Source organism: Protopterus annectens, chromosome 3.part1, assembly GCF_019279795.1.
Source record: "Protopterus annectens isolate FY-2018-M chromosome 3.part1, PAN1.0, whole genome shotgun sequence".
Lineage (NCBI taxonomy): Eukaryota > Metazoa > Chordata > Ceratodontiformes > Protopteridae > Protopterus > Protopterus annectens.
Genome location: NC_056732.1, coordinates 845,551,791 through 845,571,304, shown reverse-complemented (window position 1 = coordinate 845,571,304; position 19,514 = coordinate 845,551,791). Strand labels below are relative to the sequence as shown.

The 19,514-nt window shown below is 37.0% G+C and overlaps 1 protein-coding gene across 3 annotated transcripts in view; it reads left to right on the top strand.

The window, feature by feature from the left end:
* Positions 1 to 19,514, top strand: part of LOC122798297 (beta-Ala-His dipeptidase-like) — a 1,272,900-nt gene that overhangs the window by 1,088,759 nt on the left and 164,627 nt on the right. For all 3 annotated transcript variants that reach the window (XM_044067120.1, XM_044067119.1, XM_044067121.1), the window contains exon 9: positions 17,706 to 17,870. In XM_044067120.1, coding sequence (XP_043923055.1) covers positions 17,706 to 17,870 — 165 coding nt within the window. The remainder of the gene's footprint in view (positions 1 to 17,705; positions 17,871 to 19,514) is intronic.

The following is a 19,514-nucleotide window of genomic DNA, read 5'->3' as shown; positions in this document are numbered from 1 at the left end:
GGGTTACATATGTATATTAACCTCAAAATGTACAGGCAAATTAATTCTGTATTTGTTGGACCAAATGGGAAAGCATGTAAAAGAAGGAAGTTTTATTACAGAGATTTTTTTTTTGGGAATAAATTACAATTTGGCACATACTGTAAGGATATCAACATTCTCCAGGCTATTTAAAGATAATCCATTTTTGGGTCATGTATATTAAACTAAAGTTTTTGAGTAGATGTTCAATGTTGGCAAATAGGCCTTAATACAGGTTACTGCATACAGATGAACATGTTGCAGGCATGGGGAGCATGGGTTCTGTCTCAGAAAAATTTGATTTGTACTGAGTTGCGAAAGGAGTAGTCTGTTGAGAAGTTCAGGTGTTTGAAAGGAGAACATAAGTTGGCCTAGCAAGTACTACTCCCTGTACTTGATGTACGTTATGGTAGGTGACTTTGGTTGTGGTGTGGGTTATAATGCTGTTTCAATGAATGTGAGTTTCAAGGGCAGAGAAGTTTTAATGCCAAGTCTATTTTCATTGTGAGACAGTATTGCTTTGTTTAGCAACCAGATGTTTATTAGTGTTTGCATTGTGCTATAAAATGTAAAAATAAAATCCATATAATCATTGTAGAAGTAAAGCAGTATGCACACATTAGTGTTTATGGTAAATGGCGTGAAATAGCCAGGTAATGGAACATTGGAATGTCTGCAGGGGAACTCTGGTGCTATATTTTGGTTTTCTGTTCTTCATTTTGCATTTGAGTTGGTATCCCACAATTCCATTGGAGTGGGTGGGGTTATGCAAGTGTGTATGCAAATTAGATGTTAATCAGCGTACAGATTTGTACCTATTTTTCATGGGCCTTGTCCAGATTTTTGATGTTTCCAGGATGAGAGGTATGGTTGTGCGTAAACAGTGTTACTTTTCTAGACCATAATCACAGAGTAAGCCTATGTTGTGTTGGGACATTATGGATCACAATAACTGCAAGAATTTCAGGCATTTTCCAGTATAAAGGCATACCTGTTTTACTCAGACAAGTGTCCCATTATATGCAGAGTAATACATGTTAAGGTTTAGTTGATTTCTGTTGGTTATTTTATGTCAGCTGTATGTATCATATGCTGATGATTGACTTCTTGGTTGGTGGTTGCCCATAGATCTGAACACACTATTTTTTTCTAGTTATAATTCTTGTTGATTTTAATGTAGTTACATATTTTGTCTATAGGGAATACAACAAATAATGTAGCATTTGTGATGCTTTCAGAATCACCTGTGTCTTTGCTACTCTTGTTGATGTTTCACTCACACACAGAAAAATGTCTCATTCTTACCTGGGTTTTTCCCCATTAATTTTAGTAATTTGCAATAAGTTGTTTCTCTGAAAGTATAATTACAAGAGGAAATGGTGGTTTAAATGTTTATTTATTCATTTGTTTGTTTTGTCGATCTAGATGTCCACAAGAGCAACAGTAGAATATCTACAGTGAAAAACTAGTTACAAGTACAGTTGAAAGCAATACTACACAACAAAATACAAATATAGATGCAATACCGTACATAGTTGGTTTTGCCTTAGGCAGCCAAGAAAGTAAAGAACATGGTGGTAAAACAGATCCAGATTAAATGTATATCATCACTATGAATAACAAGGATAGAATAGTCCTAGTAAAATATGCTTTAACTATAAATTATTTATTTTGGGGTTATAGAGGTAGGTTAACATACATTTTAAGCAACAAAATCAGCTAGTGATCTGAAGAAAATCAAAAATTCACCTGAGTAAACATAGACTTTGACTAGACTTTAATGTTATGTAGTGTGTTTTCTGAAACATAGTTCTACATAAACTAAGGGTATTTGCACATGGAATATGACTTCTAAGGTTGTTTTATAAACATTTCATGCCTTTACTGTGCAAGCTAGCATCTTGAATTCTAAAGCTTTAAGGGGAAATTATTTTTTTTTCAAAATTCAATGTTCAGATCTATTTCAGTGCATATTTCCAAAACTCTTCAAAAAAACTGAACATAATTCAAACATTTTAAAGTGAACACCATAACAAAACCGACAAAATAAATTGTAATACAGCGAACCCGCCAAGACAAGCACAGGTAGTAAGTTATACGATATGAATGAGTCCAAAATCAAGTGTTGTACAACAATCAGAGAAATCAGACAGGAATCTGTGTTTCACCTAAGACAAACAGATTGCACCTTAAGTTTGCAGTTCATAGGGTGGAACATGCAGAGTTACTCATGTCCTACCTGCTTTTACAATCCCTCCTCAGTACCCTGGAATTTAAACAATTTCACAGTGGAACTCTTTGGTAAAAGTTAAGGTAGGAAACACCAACGCACACACTTGAGCTTAGAAAAATTATCTAACATACTCCATACTGACCCAGTTACATAACAGAATAGCAGATAACCATGTCAACCAAATGTTCAGACAAACGCATGCCTTCAAAATTGCTAACTGAAGGCCAAGTAAACTATTGATTAAATACTCCAAAAACATCTACTATATCCAATGATACACAGAGATGAACACCAGAGTATCCAAAGATTAAACATAATTAGACATTTCTGTACCAGTTCTCACACTAACAAATCAGTACAGAGAGATGAAAGAATAAGAAGATGCCAGAGCAACAAGCAGTGGCTTAGAAATTTTCCCACCTCTGTAAAAATGGCTTCAGATGGCCTTTAGCTCAAGATCATAAGGACATGTAATAACCGTAACATTCTTGTCTGTCATATTGTAAATATTTCCTTTCAATCTAGCACTTTTCCTAATCTCTGGAAACTTTCAGCTGTCATTCCCATACCGAAGACTCATCCCTGACAGGTACTTGAATCTTACAGACCCATCTGTCTACTTTCTCACTATTCCTATAAAAAGCTGTCTACTCTCAGTATAAAACTGTCTTTGGGAGTCTGGTCTTCTCAAAACAACACATTACGGCTTGTGAAGGGACAGACTGCTACCACCCTTCTTTCCCTCACAGTAGGATTTCTGAATATTTGGACTCATTTACCCTAACTGCAATACTGTTTGCTGAGTGGACAAAAGTAGTAGTTTCTTAAAAAAGATGGCATGGTTGCAGAGGTTATACAAATGTTCTAATATTACCTTAAAGACCAAACAAACTTTCATGGTTAAAACTGCTAAACTCCAGTCCTTCCCCATGAAATCTGGAGTTTCACACTGATATGTGTTTAGCTATCACTCTTCTCCAGTTTCATGAACTCTGTATCATTCAAACTACAGTTAACATAATGCTAGAAACAATTGATCTAACCCGATGATGCATAAGTAAGACTTAAGTGGCTGTAGAAAGTAAGCTATCTAGTTAACTTAAACCATTTCTTATCTGTTTTACACATTAAAGACTGAATAGTTGCTTTCTGATACATCTAAGTAGCTCCCCTGTATTACTTCAGGGCTTTTAGTAACCCATCTACTTCAATGTACCACTTAAGGCTTGAGCTTTTGTTAAATAAAATCAAGAATTCAATATACAGGAGGTTCAGATTCAAAAGTTTACTAGTGTACACCAGGAGGCAAAAAACGTACAAGTACAGAATTTTGTCTAACATGAAACAGGAAGCACACAATTTTATATAGGTTTAACATTCAAGCTGTGCCCACCTTACTGACGTGGTATGTCACAGGGCATCTACATCACTTTAGCTTACAGTCCTCTATTCATAAAAACTGCTGATGCTGTATATTTAAAAAAAGTTTTCCTCTGGTAACAATACGGCCTTGCTATCCACCTGGTCAGACATAATGTCTTTCTGTAAAGTTACTTCTTCAAGGTTTCATATCAGTTCGAATACAATAGCAGATTCAGTCTTCTAATACACATCTTTGTTCACTGTTACACTTTCCCACCAGCTGCATGCTATCTCAGTAACACATATACAAGGCCAAATCATCCCAGCAGGAAAGAGAAGAAGATTTCATTATTTCACACATTTAATTTCCTGACCCAGCAGATAATCACTTGTGAAAAGCATAAACATTAAAACTTGCTAAGCTAGCATCTGCCAGGGTTGAAGGTCAGCTTGCTTTAAGCCACACTGCAGTTTCAAAACTACTTACATTTAAACATTGAATTAATCCTTTCTGTTATATGATTAATAGAATAAAATGCATTATATACTACTTTGCTTTTAAACTAGCATTTCTCATATATTCAAATACACATTTTTCTAACATTTCCCCCCCTATTAATACTTTTTATTCTATTTTGAAGTATGCATAGTGTCATTTCATCTCCCAACTTCTTCCACTTAGGATTTTCAGCTAGGTGAGTCATTCAATCTATACTTCAGAAAAAATGTCATCTGAGATCAATTTTTCAATCTCAATATCTTGATACAAAGTTTCAGTAACAGATACATCAATAAAATCTTTGATTAATCTTTTCATGCAGGGAATTCCACAGCAAACACATGCTCCTATTAGGAGTATACCCACACAAATGGCAATCAGAATATTCATTAGGATGGAACCCCACCCCCAAATAGATTCTGGAAAAAGTCCGTCAGTGGGTTTGGGCCTGGTTCAGTCATGGCTGATACTTGCTGAATTACCTCTAGGTGATTATTAATTTCATGCCTGTTATCTGGTATATACGCACAGCATTCTTCTTTGATAAGCGTGCACGTACCACCTCTTGCCGCTAGGGTGAAGTCAAGAGCCATTAGATTTTGTAGCACAACAGTTCTCATTGCATTCAGTTCATCAGTCACCAGTTCTAGGGCAGAAAAGTTGCATTACTCATTACTTCGAGAAGTTTCGACAACTTCCTCAGCTCCCAGATTGATTTGACTGCTCCATAGGCTGGGAATATTCCTGCCCAAGATATAACACTGTCACTCAAGTCCATATGAGTCAATTTGCTTTTGTCTTTCACAGTATTGTGATCTTTCCAGCCAGCTTCGATCTTTCCAACTGGATTTACAGGTTTTTCAACTGGACCTTTGGGTTTCCGGGCTGCTTCTCTCACGTTTCGTATCTTACCCAAAGGTAATTCTGCAGTATGTCTTATTGCCGGAACCAAATAACCCAAAAAACAACTGCCGGACCAATTCTCAGGTAACCATTTATATGCCTTTTTCCCACAAATAAAATAACAGTTTTCTACTTTAGTACTAATACGCATTAGCCCTGCATGAAACATTTTTTGATCTATAACTGACAATTGTTTAAACAAAACTGGATTCTTGCGAATGTCATTCATGGTTGTTTTCAATGAGCTCAAATATGAGTCATAATTAGTATTGCAAAAAGTATTGCCATTACTATTCTTAATATAACATTGGTAAGATATGGTTATATTACAATTGCTCCAGCCCACCTGGAGAGTATCATTTTTATAAAAACATACAATTCCTTTTTGTGTGACAGGTAAAAATAAAGCTATTTTGTCCTGTGATCTCACAGTTCCTGTATCGAAGAGTAAATTCTCCCAAGTCTCATTTATCTCCAAAGGGACAGCGGACATTATCAGTCCTCCATATGCTGTTGGTACAGCTGTACAAACCCAGCAATTTGAAATGTTCATAGTCTCTGCATATACACGCTTCATGGCTAGGTATGTGTTAAAATTTGGATGCCAGTCTATAGACGTTTCGTCACGCCTTCCCACTTTCACTTGTGTGGTTGTGTGTAGGATAAACCACAGCAAGAGGAAAATTGTCACAATTACAGTCAATAAATGTATACTCAACAAAATGATTATGCAACATCTCTGGGGTTGATCTAAATTTCTATTCACTTTGTTTTTGGCCATCTTGGTCTGGTTGTGTATCAGTCACAAAGTTTTTATCAAGTTGAAAGTTCTTTACCGGTTTGCAGTGTGTCAAATGAACCCAGGACATCCTCTCGGCCACTCTGACTGCAGTAGGCGTTGCCAACAGAACCTGGTACGGTCCTTCCCACTTTGGACTCGCCCAATTCTTCCTTTTCATCACTTTCAGCCACACCCACGACCCTGGGGCCAAGACTGCTTCTACCGGTCTGGTCTGTTCCTTATCTGAAAAAGAGTTAAACTGCAAAACAGATTTATTTGTTAACAGTTTCCTCATATAACTAGCTAATGAACTGTCAGCCTCTTGTTCTGCAGGCATGAGAGCTTTCCACTGAGGCACATAATATGCTCTCCCAAAAACCATTTCAAAGGGAGTCAAACCCTTTACATTTGGAACCGTTCTCATACTCAGCAGTGCTAAAGGCAGACAGTGTATCCAATTCTTTTGGGTCTCCTCAACTAACTTCCTAAGTTTATTCTTGAGGGTACCATTGTACCTTTCCACCAGTCCTGCTGACTGTGGGTGGTGAGCACAATGGTTCTTTAAGGAGATACCAAAAAATCTCCCAAGTTGCTGAATTGTCTGGTTTACGAAATGTGTGCCGTTGTCACTATAAATCCTTTCCGGAATGCCAAATCTAGGGATTACTTCTTTTATCAGGGCTTTCGCCACTGTTGCTGCATCCGGGTTTTTGGTTGGAAAAGCTTCTACCCATTTGGAAAACATGTCTATAATAACTAAACAGCATTTCTTCACTTCACACTTACTCAATTCTATGAAATCCATACAAATAGTATGAAACGGACATGGTGGTATAGGAAAACTTCCTTGCTTGGTTTTAAATGCCCCTTGTGCATGGTGCTTGTTACAAGTATGACAAGCTGCACAAAATTTTTGTGTGTAATTTGTGAATCCGTATGTTTGGAATATTCGGTTTACTAACTGTACCATCCCCCCTGTTGAAACATGGCACTGCCCATGGCTCAACAAAGCTGCATATCTAAATAAATTAGACGGCAATATCGTTTTTCTCTCTTTGGAAATGTACAGTCCGTTCTCAAGAATTGCACCTTGTTTTACCCATTTTTGTTTTTCTGCTTTTGTAGTAAGCGACTGCATTGTTTTTAACATGTCTAAATCTAAAATCTCAGAGGGTTGTAATTCCTCATTCAAAAGTAAAGTTTCTGAGTCTAAGGCCGCTTGCTTTGCAGCTGCATCAGCTCGTGCGTTGCCTTTTGAAATCTTATCCTGTTGTTTTGTATGAGCTACACATTTACAAATAGCTACTTTGGTAGGTAACTGAATAGATTCTAATAACTCCAAAATAAATTGCGCATGATTAATAGGTTTTCCACTAGATGTTATCATTCCTCTATTTTTCCATTGTTGCGCAAATACATGTACTGTAGAAAAAGCATACTGACTATCAGTATATATGTTTACACACTTGTTTTTTTGCTAAAGTGCATGCCTGCGTCAAAGCTATCAATTCTGCTGCTTGTGCAGATAAGTTATGTGGTAAGGATTGGGCTTCTAGAATTTCAGTGTCTGTAACTACTGCATACCCTACCAGATTCTTTCCTGTAGGACCCCTTCTGCATGAGCCATCCACGTAATATGTCACCTCGGCATTATCCAAGGGCATATCTGTGAGATCTTGTCTAGGTAAAGCTAACTGTTCAATTTCCTGCAGGCAGCTGTGTGGTGTGCCATCCACAGGAGTTGGAAGTAATGTTGATGGATTTAATGTCGTACATCGTTCAATTGTCATATGAGGCTGGATCAGCAGTATAGTCATACATGAAAGATGTCTAGCAGGAGAAAGGTATGCCACTTTTTCTTGCAGTAAAATTATTGCAACTGCATGAGGCAGTCTCAATGTGAGAGGGTGGAATAACACCACTGAGGCTGAAGCCTGTACTGCAATTGCAGCTGCAACTACTGCTTGTACACAGTGAGGCAAAGATCGCGCCACTGGGTCTAACTGCGATGAATAATAGGCTATGGGGCATTGCTTGTCCCTATGTTGTTGCGTCAATACTGACGTCATATATCCTTGCTTGCAATCTACGGTCTGAAAGAACCATTTGTGATAATTTGAAAGTCCTAAAACTAATGAAGAAGCTATCAACTGCTTCAACCTGCAGAAAGCCGTTTCTGCTTCGGGTGTCCATTGTAAGATATCTTGTGCTGCCATTGGTGTCTTATATATCAAGTCAGTCAGTGGAGCAGATTCCAAAGCATAATTTGATATCCAGCTCCGACAGAAATTAGTTGTACCCAAGAAGTACATCATTTCCTTCTTGGCTGCTGGTTTTGGGTGCTTGCAAAATTGCTGTTTTTCTTTCCTCGTCTAGTATTCTACCTTCATTGGATATTACATATCCTAGGTATCTAACTTGTTTTCTCCAAAGTTGTAACTTACTTTTGTTTACAGTATCCTCCCTGCATTGTTGCTGGGTGGGGGCTGCTAGCAAGATGTCATCTACATAAAGTAGAATTTGACTACCTCCCGGTGGGGTAAACCCTGCCAGGTTGCTAGCCATTTCTTGTGCAAATATTGTTGGGCTCTCACAATATCCCTGTGGTAGTCGAGTATATGTATACCTTTTACCCTGAAATGTAAATGCAAACCAATATTGACTATCAGGATGTATAGGTATCGAGAAGAATGCATTGCTGATATCTACCACAGAGAAATACTTCTGTTGTGGTTTTAAATCATTTAACAAAGTATGTGGGTCTGGCACCGTAGGTGCTCTAGGTATTACTGCATTATTTACAGCTTGTAAATCTTGTACCATCCACCATTCCCCGTTTGCTTTTTTAACAGGAAATAGGGGTGTATTACATGGTGAATCAGGAAATTCTACCAGTACTCCTTCTTTGAGTAATGCTGCTATTATAGGCTTAATTCCTATTTCTGCATCCTTTCTCAAAGGGTATTGTCTTTTCTGTGGTCTGAATGCTGACTTCGGGGTAATTGTAACTGGTCCTGCTGTTCGAATAAGTCCTACATCTGACTTGCCTGTTGACCAAAGAGTTGTTGGAATTTCACATAAGGCCTTTTCTTCTTCTTCTTCTAATAAAAATGCTAATCAGCTGTCCTCGCTAGATTGCAAGTATACAGCTGGATGTGTCTGTATCAACCAATTAAATTTTTGTTTTTGTATCCCTTGTTCTGATAATTCCAAATCAGTCTGTTTCTCCCATCTTGTTACTTTTTCTCCTAAGTCTGCCCATTTTACATTTTTGTTCTTTGTCAAGCTGACATGTGGTAATCGATTTGATCTATATAATGCAAGGAATTCTTGAGGTAATGAACAGCTAACTACACTGTTCCCCTTAGTATCCCAGTACAAAGTTCGCAAAACTAGTCTAGTTGCACGATTTCTGAATAATTCTTGCTCATACTCTCTATCAGGTCCTGGTGTAGTACAATAGTATAGAGTACAGTGTAACAAATGCTGTCGATCAGTGTCAAGGGAGGGGGCTTTACTGATGGCTACGTTCATCAGTTCCTCAGTTACTGCCCCTGGACCAGTCGTGACTAGGCCCTGGCTGTACCAGTAAAAAGTTTCGCCCTCCGATCACACTACAAAGGTATCCATTTGTCTCTGTGCCTCCATACCTTGTACAGTTGGAACTACTGCTATGCCAAATATCTGCATAAGGTCCCTGCCCAATAGGTTTACTGGACACTTTTCAGAAACAACAATTTTACTTCTCTGGGTCATACCCGAAACAGGGTCAGTTATTGCTATATCATGGGAAAGTGGTTCCCTGTATAGTTGTCCGTTTGCTGCTTTTACTATTTTTATTTATTTATTTTATTTTACATTTGTTAACCGGGCTAGTCTAACTGGATATATTTCCATTTTCAGTAGAGGCCCGGGGAGAAAAGCTCCGGCAATTATAGAATTACAACATTAAAAATTAAAAATTAAAATTTAAAGAATTAAAAGTAGACATTAACAGAAAAGATTTTAATAAAAATGCAACAAGGACTCATGCTTAGAAATAGAAAGTATGCTGTACAACCAGTATTAATAAGATAGAGAAAGAAGTTAGTTAATTAAGTGTAATAATTCTACTAGAGACAGTTTGTTGGCATATAAATTTGGGAGTATCAGTTAGTCTATCTTACAAGGAATTAGTATGTAACAAATGCATTAGGAGTGTTAGTAATTTAAGCGAGAATAGTAGGAATTCGAAATTTAAGGAGCTATACTTAGTAAAGGGAAATGGTTAGTCAGGCTTGCTACAGGGGCATAACCAGTGTGTTTGGAGGTGTTTTTTAAGGTTATGTTTAAAGAGAGGCAAGGAAGAAAGTAATGTTAGTTCATCAGGCAGTAGGTTCCAGTTTTTTCCCACTGTGTTACAAAAAAGAGGGTCTCCAGCCAGGTTATTAGACTTGCCTATGCAAGCAAGCAGTTTCTTAGAGGAGCGCAGGGAATTCAGATTTTTGTAAGGAAGGATGAGATTGGAAAGAATAGGAGTGCTGTTGGGTTGGTAGAAAATCTTGTGGGCAATGGTGAGTTGGGGTAGTATCAGTTGGTTTTGAAGTTCAAGCCAGCCTAGTTGTCTTAGATTCAGACAGTGGTGAGTTCTAGTGCCAGTGGCAAATCTGGCAATGGAATTATAGGAATTTGCTAGCTTGGTAAGATTATTTTTCTTTAGGTTAGTATATATGGGTGAGGCGTACAGAAGTGTAGAGATTAAGTGTGAGTGAGCAATTGTGGTTCTGGCTATAGGAGTTAGGAAAGGTTTGATCTTATATAAGGAGCCTATTTTTCTGTTGACAGTTTTAATAGTATTATTTATGTGGCTGTCAAAAGTCAGGTTATTGTCAATAGTTATTCCTAGCAGTTTAGTGGTTGTGTCAGGGAATATAATAGTACCATTATTGGAAAAAACAGAGAAATATATGTGTGAGGATTTGTTTGTGGGTGTAAAGAGAAGGAGCTTAGTTTTTTTAGCATTGAGAAGGAGGCATCTATTTGTAAACCATGTTTCTACTATGTTAAATACTTTCTGGGTTAGAGAATGTAGTTCTGAAGGGGAGTTTGCTGTGCATACTCGCGTAGAATCATCTGCGTATTGTATGCAGGTGGCTTGGGGGATTGCTGTGTGGAGTTCATTGATAAATAGTGAAAAGAGAAGTGGTCCTAGAATAGAGCCTTGAGGGACTCCGAGGGTAACTGGCTGAAGGGATGATATGTTGTTTTGCCAGAGAACTGCTTGTTGCCTATTGCTCAGATAAGACCTAAACCATTTAATAGTCTGACAGTCAAAGGAGAGGGACTTTAGAATGTTGATGAGAAGGGCATGGTTGACCATGTCAAAAGCTTTTGAGAGGTCGATAAAGAGAGCAGATGAGAGGTTATTGTTATTGTGGTTTCTATTAATGGTATCTATAAAAGATAGTAGGGCAGTTGTGGTACTGTGTGATGGCCTAAAGCCATGTTGACAGTTAGCTAGAATGTTGTGTTGAGATAAATGATGTAGTAGTTGTTGGTGCATGCATTTTTCCATTATTTTGGCTAAAGGAGATAATAGTGTTATTGGCCTGTAGTTAGAGTAATCATTTGAATTGCCACCTTTATGTAGGGGAAAAATATGTGAGATTTTCCAAATGTCTGGAATGGTTCCTTCTGTAATGGTTCTGTTAATAAGGATGGATTCAGGGTATGCAATTACCTTAGCTGCTTTTTGCAAGTATTCTGATGGTATTTGGTCAGCAGAAGGTGTGCAAGGCTTTTTACTAGTATATAATCAGGTGATTCGGAATGTTCTGGTAACTTGGAGGGGTGTATCAAAGTCCGTGATGCTGCTGAGTCACACAGGAATTTGACTTCCCTTCCCTCCACCAGAAGTGTAACTTCCGGTTTCGTATCTGCTAAGTAGAGCTCTAAGCTCAATAATGCTAAGTCCAAAATTTCACTTTCTTCATCCTCCATATCTACTTGCACTTCCTCTACTCCTTCTATCACATTTACATTTGTTTTCTGTTTACTAACTTTTCCTGATGATTTCTGACTTTCACATGATGTATCTTCACTATCATATAGTCAGTCCTCATCCCCCTTATCTTCTGAAATTACCTTTTTGTTTTGCTTACAATCCCTTGCTAGATGTCCCTTTTTCCCACACTTGAAACATTCACCTCTCTTTTTCCTCTCTTCAAAATCTTCTGATCGTTTGTCAGACTGTTTTTCCCTGGGCATTCTTCTTGCCCTTTTTACCTGACTGTAACACAAATACTTCAGCTCCATCTTCAGCAGTGAAGACCTGCACCTTCTTTTTCTTTTTACTATTAAAATGTCTTTCAGCATGTCTAGCGTATTCAAGTAAGGCTTGTAGCCTCCCTGTTCAATGGTCTATCATATGCTTCATAATGAAGCTACTAATAGGTGCAATGCAACCTTTCAAAAATGCATTTTTCAATTGTTGTTCATACGGGGAATCATTTGTTTGGTTCTCAGGAACTGACATACCGCTATGATTATTAAAACATTCTAATAATCTAGCATAATACCCATCTATTGTCTCATTTTCCTGTTGTATGCATTGATTAATGCAAGTCCAGTCTTCTCTAGGTTTCCATTTCTCAGAGATTCGGTCTGTAAGACCTTTCACTCTGTTGTCTAACTCTGCGTCACTATGTGGGAGTGGTTTAAGCTCTGCATTACGAGGATTCCAGGTGCCACAAATCATGTGCCAATCTGGACCTATAATTTGTCTTACTATTTTTTCTACTTCTTCCCCATTCAAGTGGTAACTCAACCTCATGCCTTGTAAATCTTCCAAAAACTTCGTAAAATTAACTTTTGGATGGGGGATTCCCTCAGTAGCTTTTCGGATATCCTCCGGTGTCCATGGTCTATATACTAAGAGTGTTTGGTTTTGCCCTTCCTATCCTGCCTGAGGATTTGGAACTTCTATAAGTGGGCATATTTCTTCCTCACTCTCATCCTGTAAGTTTCTCTCTATTTGAAATGATTCTGTGTCCCTATGTATTTTACGTGTTCAGGACCTAGTTTCAATAGGATCTCTAACAAATGGTTGTGGTCTTGCTGAAACTTCAGGATAACTCGGAGGCGGACCAGCCTGTCCACTCGCTTCATATCCTGAAAAGGGTAAGGGAGGGGGCAAGGGAGGAGGAGGAGCTGTCGCTATTACCAAGTTATTATCTTCTTTGTCTAAAAATAATGTTTTTGAATTTTTTAGCTTCTGTTCTCTACGGTTTGCTTCCTCAATCCACTTGTGTGCCTGAGGAATGCCTAATTGGCATTGCTTTTTTGCCTGACCTTCTGCATCAGATTTAAGCTGCTTAAGGAGTTTAACTAGTGAAGTTTTATCTAGTTTACCATCAAATTCATATTTGTTAACCCATTTCGTATAATACCTAACATTATCAGAACGTTGTAATTGCATGTATTTTGCGTCTTTGGTTAGGGGCGGATCTCATGATGTTTTAGTGCACTGATTTCCCATGGCAAAGAAAATGTTACGTAACCCTTTTTATCACATGATATCAAGCTCTCAGTTCCTTTTCACAGTTTATCTAGAATAACTGCCTACCTTATTCTGTTACCCTGATCTATGACCAAATATACAGTACTTCCCTTTGTCCCTGATCTGCAAAACAAATCTTGACAACAATATACTGTAACCTAGTCCCTGATCTAAAACAGAAAAAAGGCAAATTCTTCCTACCTGAGCCTCCGGTATTGAATCGTCCAATATCCGCTCTTCGGCCACAGATCAGAAAGTGGCCAGCCTCTTTAAACAACAATTCAGTCGGAGGTCTTTTCACCCAAGAAGAACCATTTTGGTAACTTCTCCTGCGCAGTATTCGACCACCGGTAGACTCTGATCTGCAGCTGTCCGAAGGAAATCCGGCTCGAAGGACCAAACTGTTAAATAAAATCAAGAATTCAATACACAGGAGGTTCAGATTCAAAAGTTTACTAGTGTACACCAGGAGGCAAAAAATGTACAAGTACAGAATTTTGTCTAACATGAAACAGGAAACACACAATTTTATATAGGTTTAACATTCAAGCTGTGCCCACCTTACTGACGTGGTATGTTACAGGGCATCTACATCACTTTAGCTTACAGTCCTCTATTCATAAAAACTGCTGATGCTGTATATTTAAAAAAAGTTTTCCTCTGGTAACAATACGGCCTTGCTATCCACCTGGTCAGACATAATGTCTTTCTGTAAAGTTACTTCTTCAAGGTTTCATATCAGTTCGAATACAATAGCAGATTCAGTCTTCTAATACACATCTTTGTTCACTGTTACACTTTCCCACCAGCTGCATGCTATCTCAGTAACACATATACAAGGCCAAATCATTCCAGCAGGAAAGAGCAGAAGATTTCATTATTTAACACATTTAATTTCCTGACCCAGCAGATAATCACTTGTGAAAAGCATAAACATTAAAACTTGCTAAGCTAGCATCTGCCAGGGTCAAAGGTCAGCTTGCTTTAAGCCACACCACAGTTTCAAAACTACTTACATTTAAACATTGAATTAATCCTTTCTGTTATATGATTAATAGAATAAAATGCATTATATACTACTTTGCTTTTAAACTAGCATTTCTCATATATTCAATTACACATTTTTCTAACAGCTTTTCATCAGCTTTACTAAAAATGTTAGTATAGCTATAACCAAAATAGATCTTCTGTTAAAAACTTGTAACAAAACATTTAATTATTTTTTCAAGGAAGTAAAATGTTTTCATTTGTGAGGAAGTTAATATTCTTACCCTAGTTTGTAGTCTTTTTTTATAGCTAGGACATCACCATCTGATTCACAGACACATACATATTTTACTTGAAAATACTAACCCCACAGTCACAAAATCATGGAGAAAAATGAAAAGACAAAAATACTCTGAAACATTTGAACACACAAATAAAAACCATGGCGGCAGAGACTGTCTACAGTGAGCAGTAGTCTGGAAATTGCAGAAAGAGAAATTATATTCAACAGGTTGAAACCTCAGCTAAAGCACTTTCAACTAAGGGTGGAAAAGCTATTTTAGGATGCACCATACCTCTCAACCTGTTAGCACAACAAGTTTAGACAAAGCCAAAAATAATGGGTGGGGGACAAAGACCTAAAATTAGGGACAGATTTTAAATATTGCTCTCTTATAAACCTAGAATATTGATAAAATAACCTGATTTGTGTTAAAATGCATTTTCTGAAGGATATAAAGTCTGAAACTCAAATATGTCATCATTTACTGATTTCTATTCTCAATAATCTGCCAGAAAAAATACAAGGAATAGAACAAAAATATGAGGCAAAATATGGACATTTAAGAGTTAATACAGATTTATGTGATATTCATTCCACAGGGACTACCACTGCCTTACTTTAGAAAAGTAACATTTCTTGCCTGTCTTTCTGCATGTCATGTTTTTAACAGCCTCCTTTGTCTACAAAATGCTGTTTGAAAATCACTATCATTCATTCATTCTGTAATTTGTTCCACCTTAAAGCCTGATGTCACTGTTTCTCTGGTGTTGTGTTAATTAAAGTTTCCTCCTGCTGCTATGACTACTGAGGTAACTGATACATCAAGATGGTACAAGGAACTCTCTGTGATTCCTGTATTTATGTTGCAACTTGTTCTTCATTTTGTGCAGGTGTGCTTCACTTTGCCTGTTTGTAACTGGCCATGGTTGAAAAGGGACCTTACAGTTCAGTTCATTTGCCTGCAAAATAAATAAAAATATATAAAAAAAAAAAATCTGCTCAGCTCTTAATTCAAAGAATCGGTAATTGTAAGGCTATCTCCCATAACTTTATGTATTCTCATATGAGAGGAGTTTACTGAGACCTATTTCAGACATCTGACTACCATTATTATTTTTGGGAAAAATAATTATTGTGCACAGAAAATGAGATTATCTGTGGTTACAGAAGAAATATGTATATGTTAACATATACTAAAAGTGAAAATACTGCATTTATAATATATATATATATATATATATATATATATATATATATATATATATATATATATATATATATATATAGTACTTACGTATTATCGCAACCAGATTTTCGCGATTGTAACTTTCCCTTATTTCGGTACAAACAAGGCCATGAAACAGTGTAAAGTGGCATTCAGAGTGTGTATTGCTGGGGAATAATTTTGGATTACCTTCTGGAACAAAAACAGTGGAGAAAGCCCTCTTCTTGTTTTTTTGCATGCTTGCATTGTCATGCCTGCTGTCGGTGTGATGGACGGATTGCATTCACTGTGTGGAAGGAATCATTCAGAGAAGACAAACACAGACATAGTAGTGATGGTTTTAGTGACTTTTATTTTTTTAACAATCTGTAAATACAATAATGGTTAAAAGTAAGCAAGTGTGGGTTAGACAATTTCTCAATGTCTTTGTTTTACTTCTCTGAAGAATTTCTTCTGCAGGTTCAAAATGAGACAAACGATAGTATGATAGCTGTCATAAAAGGTGTAGCGTGCCTGTGTAATGCACGCAAAAAAAACAGGAAGATGGTTTCTCCACTGTCTCTGTTCTCGAAGGTAATCTGAAGTTATTCCCCAGCAAAACACACTCTGAACACCACTTTACAGTAAATGTAAAGTTTTGGGGCACTACTACACATTTACAAAGACAGTTTCAATTGCTTCATGTACTCCTATCTGTGGTGGTATGCGTATTTCGCAACCGTGAAAATCTGGTTGCGATAATACGTAAGTACTATATATATGTATATATATATATATATATATATATATATATATATATATATATTATATATGTGTGTGTGTGTGTGTGTGTATATATATATATATATATATATATATATATATATATATATATATATTATATGTATAGTGTGAATATATATATATGCGCATGCATATCTATATATCTCAAGAGAGAGTAAGAGAGAGAAATAGAGAGAGACAGATATTTATATGTACAGACATGGAAGCAGTTAGCTTCCATCAGGTAAATTCTGGTTGAACCACATTATGTCAAACATAATTCATCAGTTCTTGGTTCATCAACAGATCAACCACAGGGACCAGAGAAATGGACTTGCCAGCCCTGCAAGATCCATGCTGACATGTTAAAACAGATTTAATGATTTATGGCTCGGGGATAGTGATGAGTATGTGGGCTTTGAAATACAGTGCATTTAATGAAAATAAATGTAATCCTATAGATATATATATATATATATATATATATATATATATATATATATATGTGTGTGTGTGTGTGTGTGTGTGTGTGTGTGTGTGTGCATATGTATAATGTAATATATATAAATTATACCAAAGAAAACATGTATAATTAATAAATTAATACACATGCTTGCACATACACATACACACTCTCTCACATACACAGAGTTTAAAACATAAAATTTTAGGTTGATGAGTTCTTGTCACAATGTAGGATTATTATTAATTTATGAACTCTAGCATCTAGTATTTCAGATTTTCATTTAAGTAGTGTTCCAGTTTGAAAGGATATGAGATTACCTGACAGAGACATTTATTTAAAATTCTAAGTATAATACCTCTATAATTAACATGTTTGTGAATTTTAATGGAAAGAGCAATCAGAGTAAAAAATACACACCTACAAAAAAACAGTTAAATGATGCAATCTTTTTGTGGCTTGGTACTTTGTTTTACTACATCTAGGTATTCCCCAAGAAAAAGTAATGCAATCTATGTTGAGATTTTTTTCTACCATGCAGTATATGTTATATGATTATACTGTTCATATATATGCACATAAATTTATATATGTGTGTATGTGTATTTTACTGTTTATTATTTTGTGGTGACAATATTTTCTGCAACAGGAAAATGTTCTGCTTCATCTGTGGAGATATCCATCCCTCTCCATCCATGGGATTGAAGGTGCATTCTCCTCATCTGGAACCAAGACTGTTATACCTGCAAAAGTGATAGGGAAATTCTCTATACGCCAAGTCCCTGACATGGACCCTTTAGTTGTTGAGAAACAGGTGAGTTACTTTTGTGAAATCAGTATGTAAAATCATGAAAATAGTTGTTCAAGCAAAACAATGAATTTTATAAACTCATGAAAAACATCTGGTCATGTATTGTACTGAATACATTTGTAGTACACGGAGTATGGTGATTACCCTTTGATATCAAGAAAAAAACAAACCAGTTAAGCAATTTTTTAGCACAAACCTGATCTTAACAAATGTTAAGCACAGCCTGATTCGTGTTTTAAGGTTGGATCTTATGCTAGACCATCAAATCTACCAGTACTGACCAGCAAATGACAGAATAAAAAAACAGATTTTGCTTCTGCCCACTTTCTGTGCTTGTAATGTGTCCCTGATTTACTCTTATCAACTTGGAAAGTTGCTAATATAATAGGATTTGTGGTAGGCTGCATTTTCTGAAGGATATGAAATCTGAAACACCAATGTATGTCATTATTTGGTGACTTCCATCTTCAGTGATTTGTCAGAAAATCACAGATTTTATGAGGAACAGACTAAACATAAGAGTCAAACACCTGGACATTCTTCAGAAAGCTGGACCATTGAGAGACATGGCAAGGTGAGTGAAAACAAAAGAGAGTGTGTTCCACTGTCTTTCTGACATTGCTCACTGTTATACAGCTGAAAGCAACAAAACATCAGCCCTTTCTTTCTGTAACTAGTAGAACACAGAGCAGATAAAGCTCCATGCACTACAAAGAATTATGACCAGGTCTCTGATCATAGCCCTTTATTATGTATTCTTGATATGGATGCCAAGATACAGCTCTCGAGTTTCACTGTCAAGGTGAATTTCTTGATATCCATGTCTCAAAGACATAATAATTGGGCTATTATTGGTGACCCGCTCATAATGCTGTACATTCAAATCATACTTGCTGTGACAACCCACCTCTGGGCCAGTAATCAAACAGCCTCAATCTTCACCACTGGCACCTGTGGGGAACATTCACTGGGAGGATAACAAGTCCACACACAGTATTTCCAGATGCAGCTCTCTGCATCAAGTGCAATTTCCCTTAAGAGCCCACAGAGACCACAGTCAGTACGGGGCTGTTTTTTCCTTCTTTCTCCAAATTCTCAAAAAGACTCCCAACTGGCACAGCTATAGAGTTCTCACAGAGACCACAGTCAGTACGGGGCTGTTTTTTCCTTCTTTCTCCAAATTCTCAAAAAGACTCCCAACTGGCACAGCTATAGAGTTGAGTCCTTAGCCAGGGTTCCAAGCCACGTCCTCCAACACCCTCTCTCTGTTCATCCAGTGCTTCTTGTCCCTGCCCAAGTAGCTGACACACACACTCTTGGAGATTTGTTTTACATGCACACACACCTGGGGAAGGCTGGTACAAGTTTACTAGCTATGCTCCTTTCTGCCCAGACTATAAGGTAGCTACCACTGTCACCAGAACCCCTCACCAGCTGCTTTAAGGCCCTTCACAAAGGGTGTCCAGTTTTACTGTGTAATAGTAATACTAATACAAATGTTAGTTTCACCCAGAGCAATGCTATTAGGAGTGGGCCACACAGTGTCACCAAATAAATATGCAAGTAGTCTATAAACTTAAATATCTCTACAAAGATTAGCCACAATGAAAGGTTTAAATATATTTAATAATAAATAATAAAAGAACA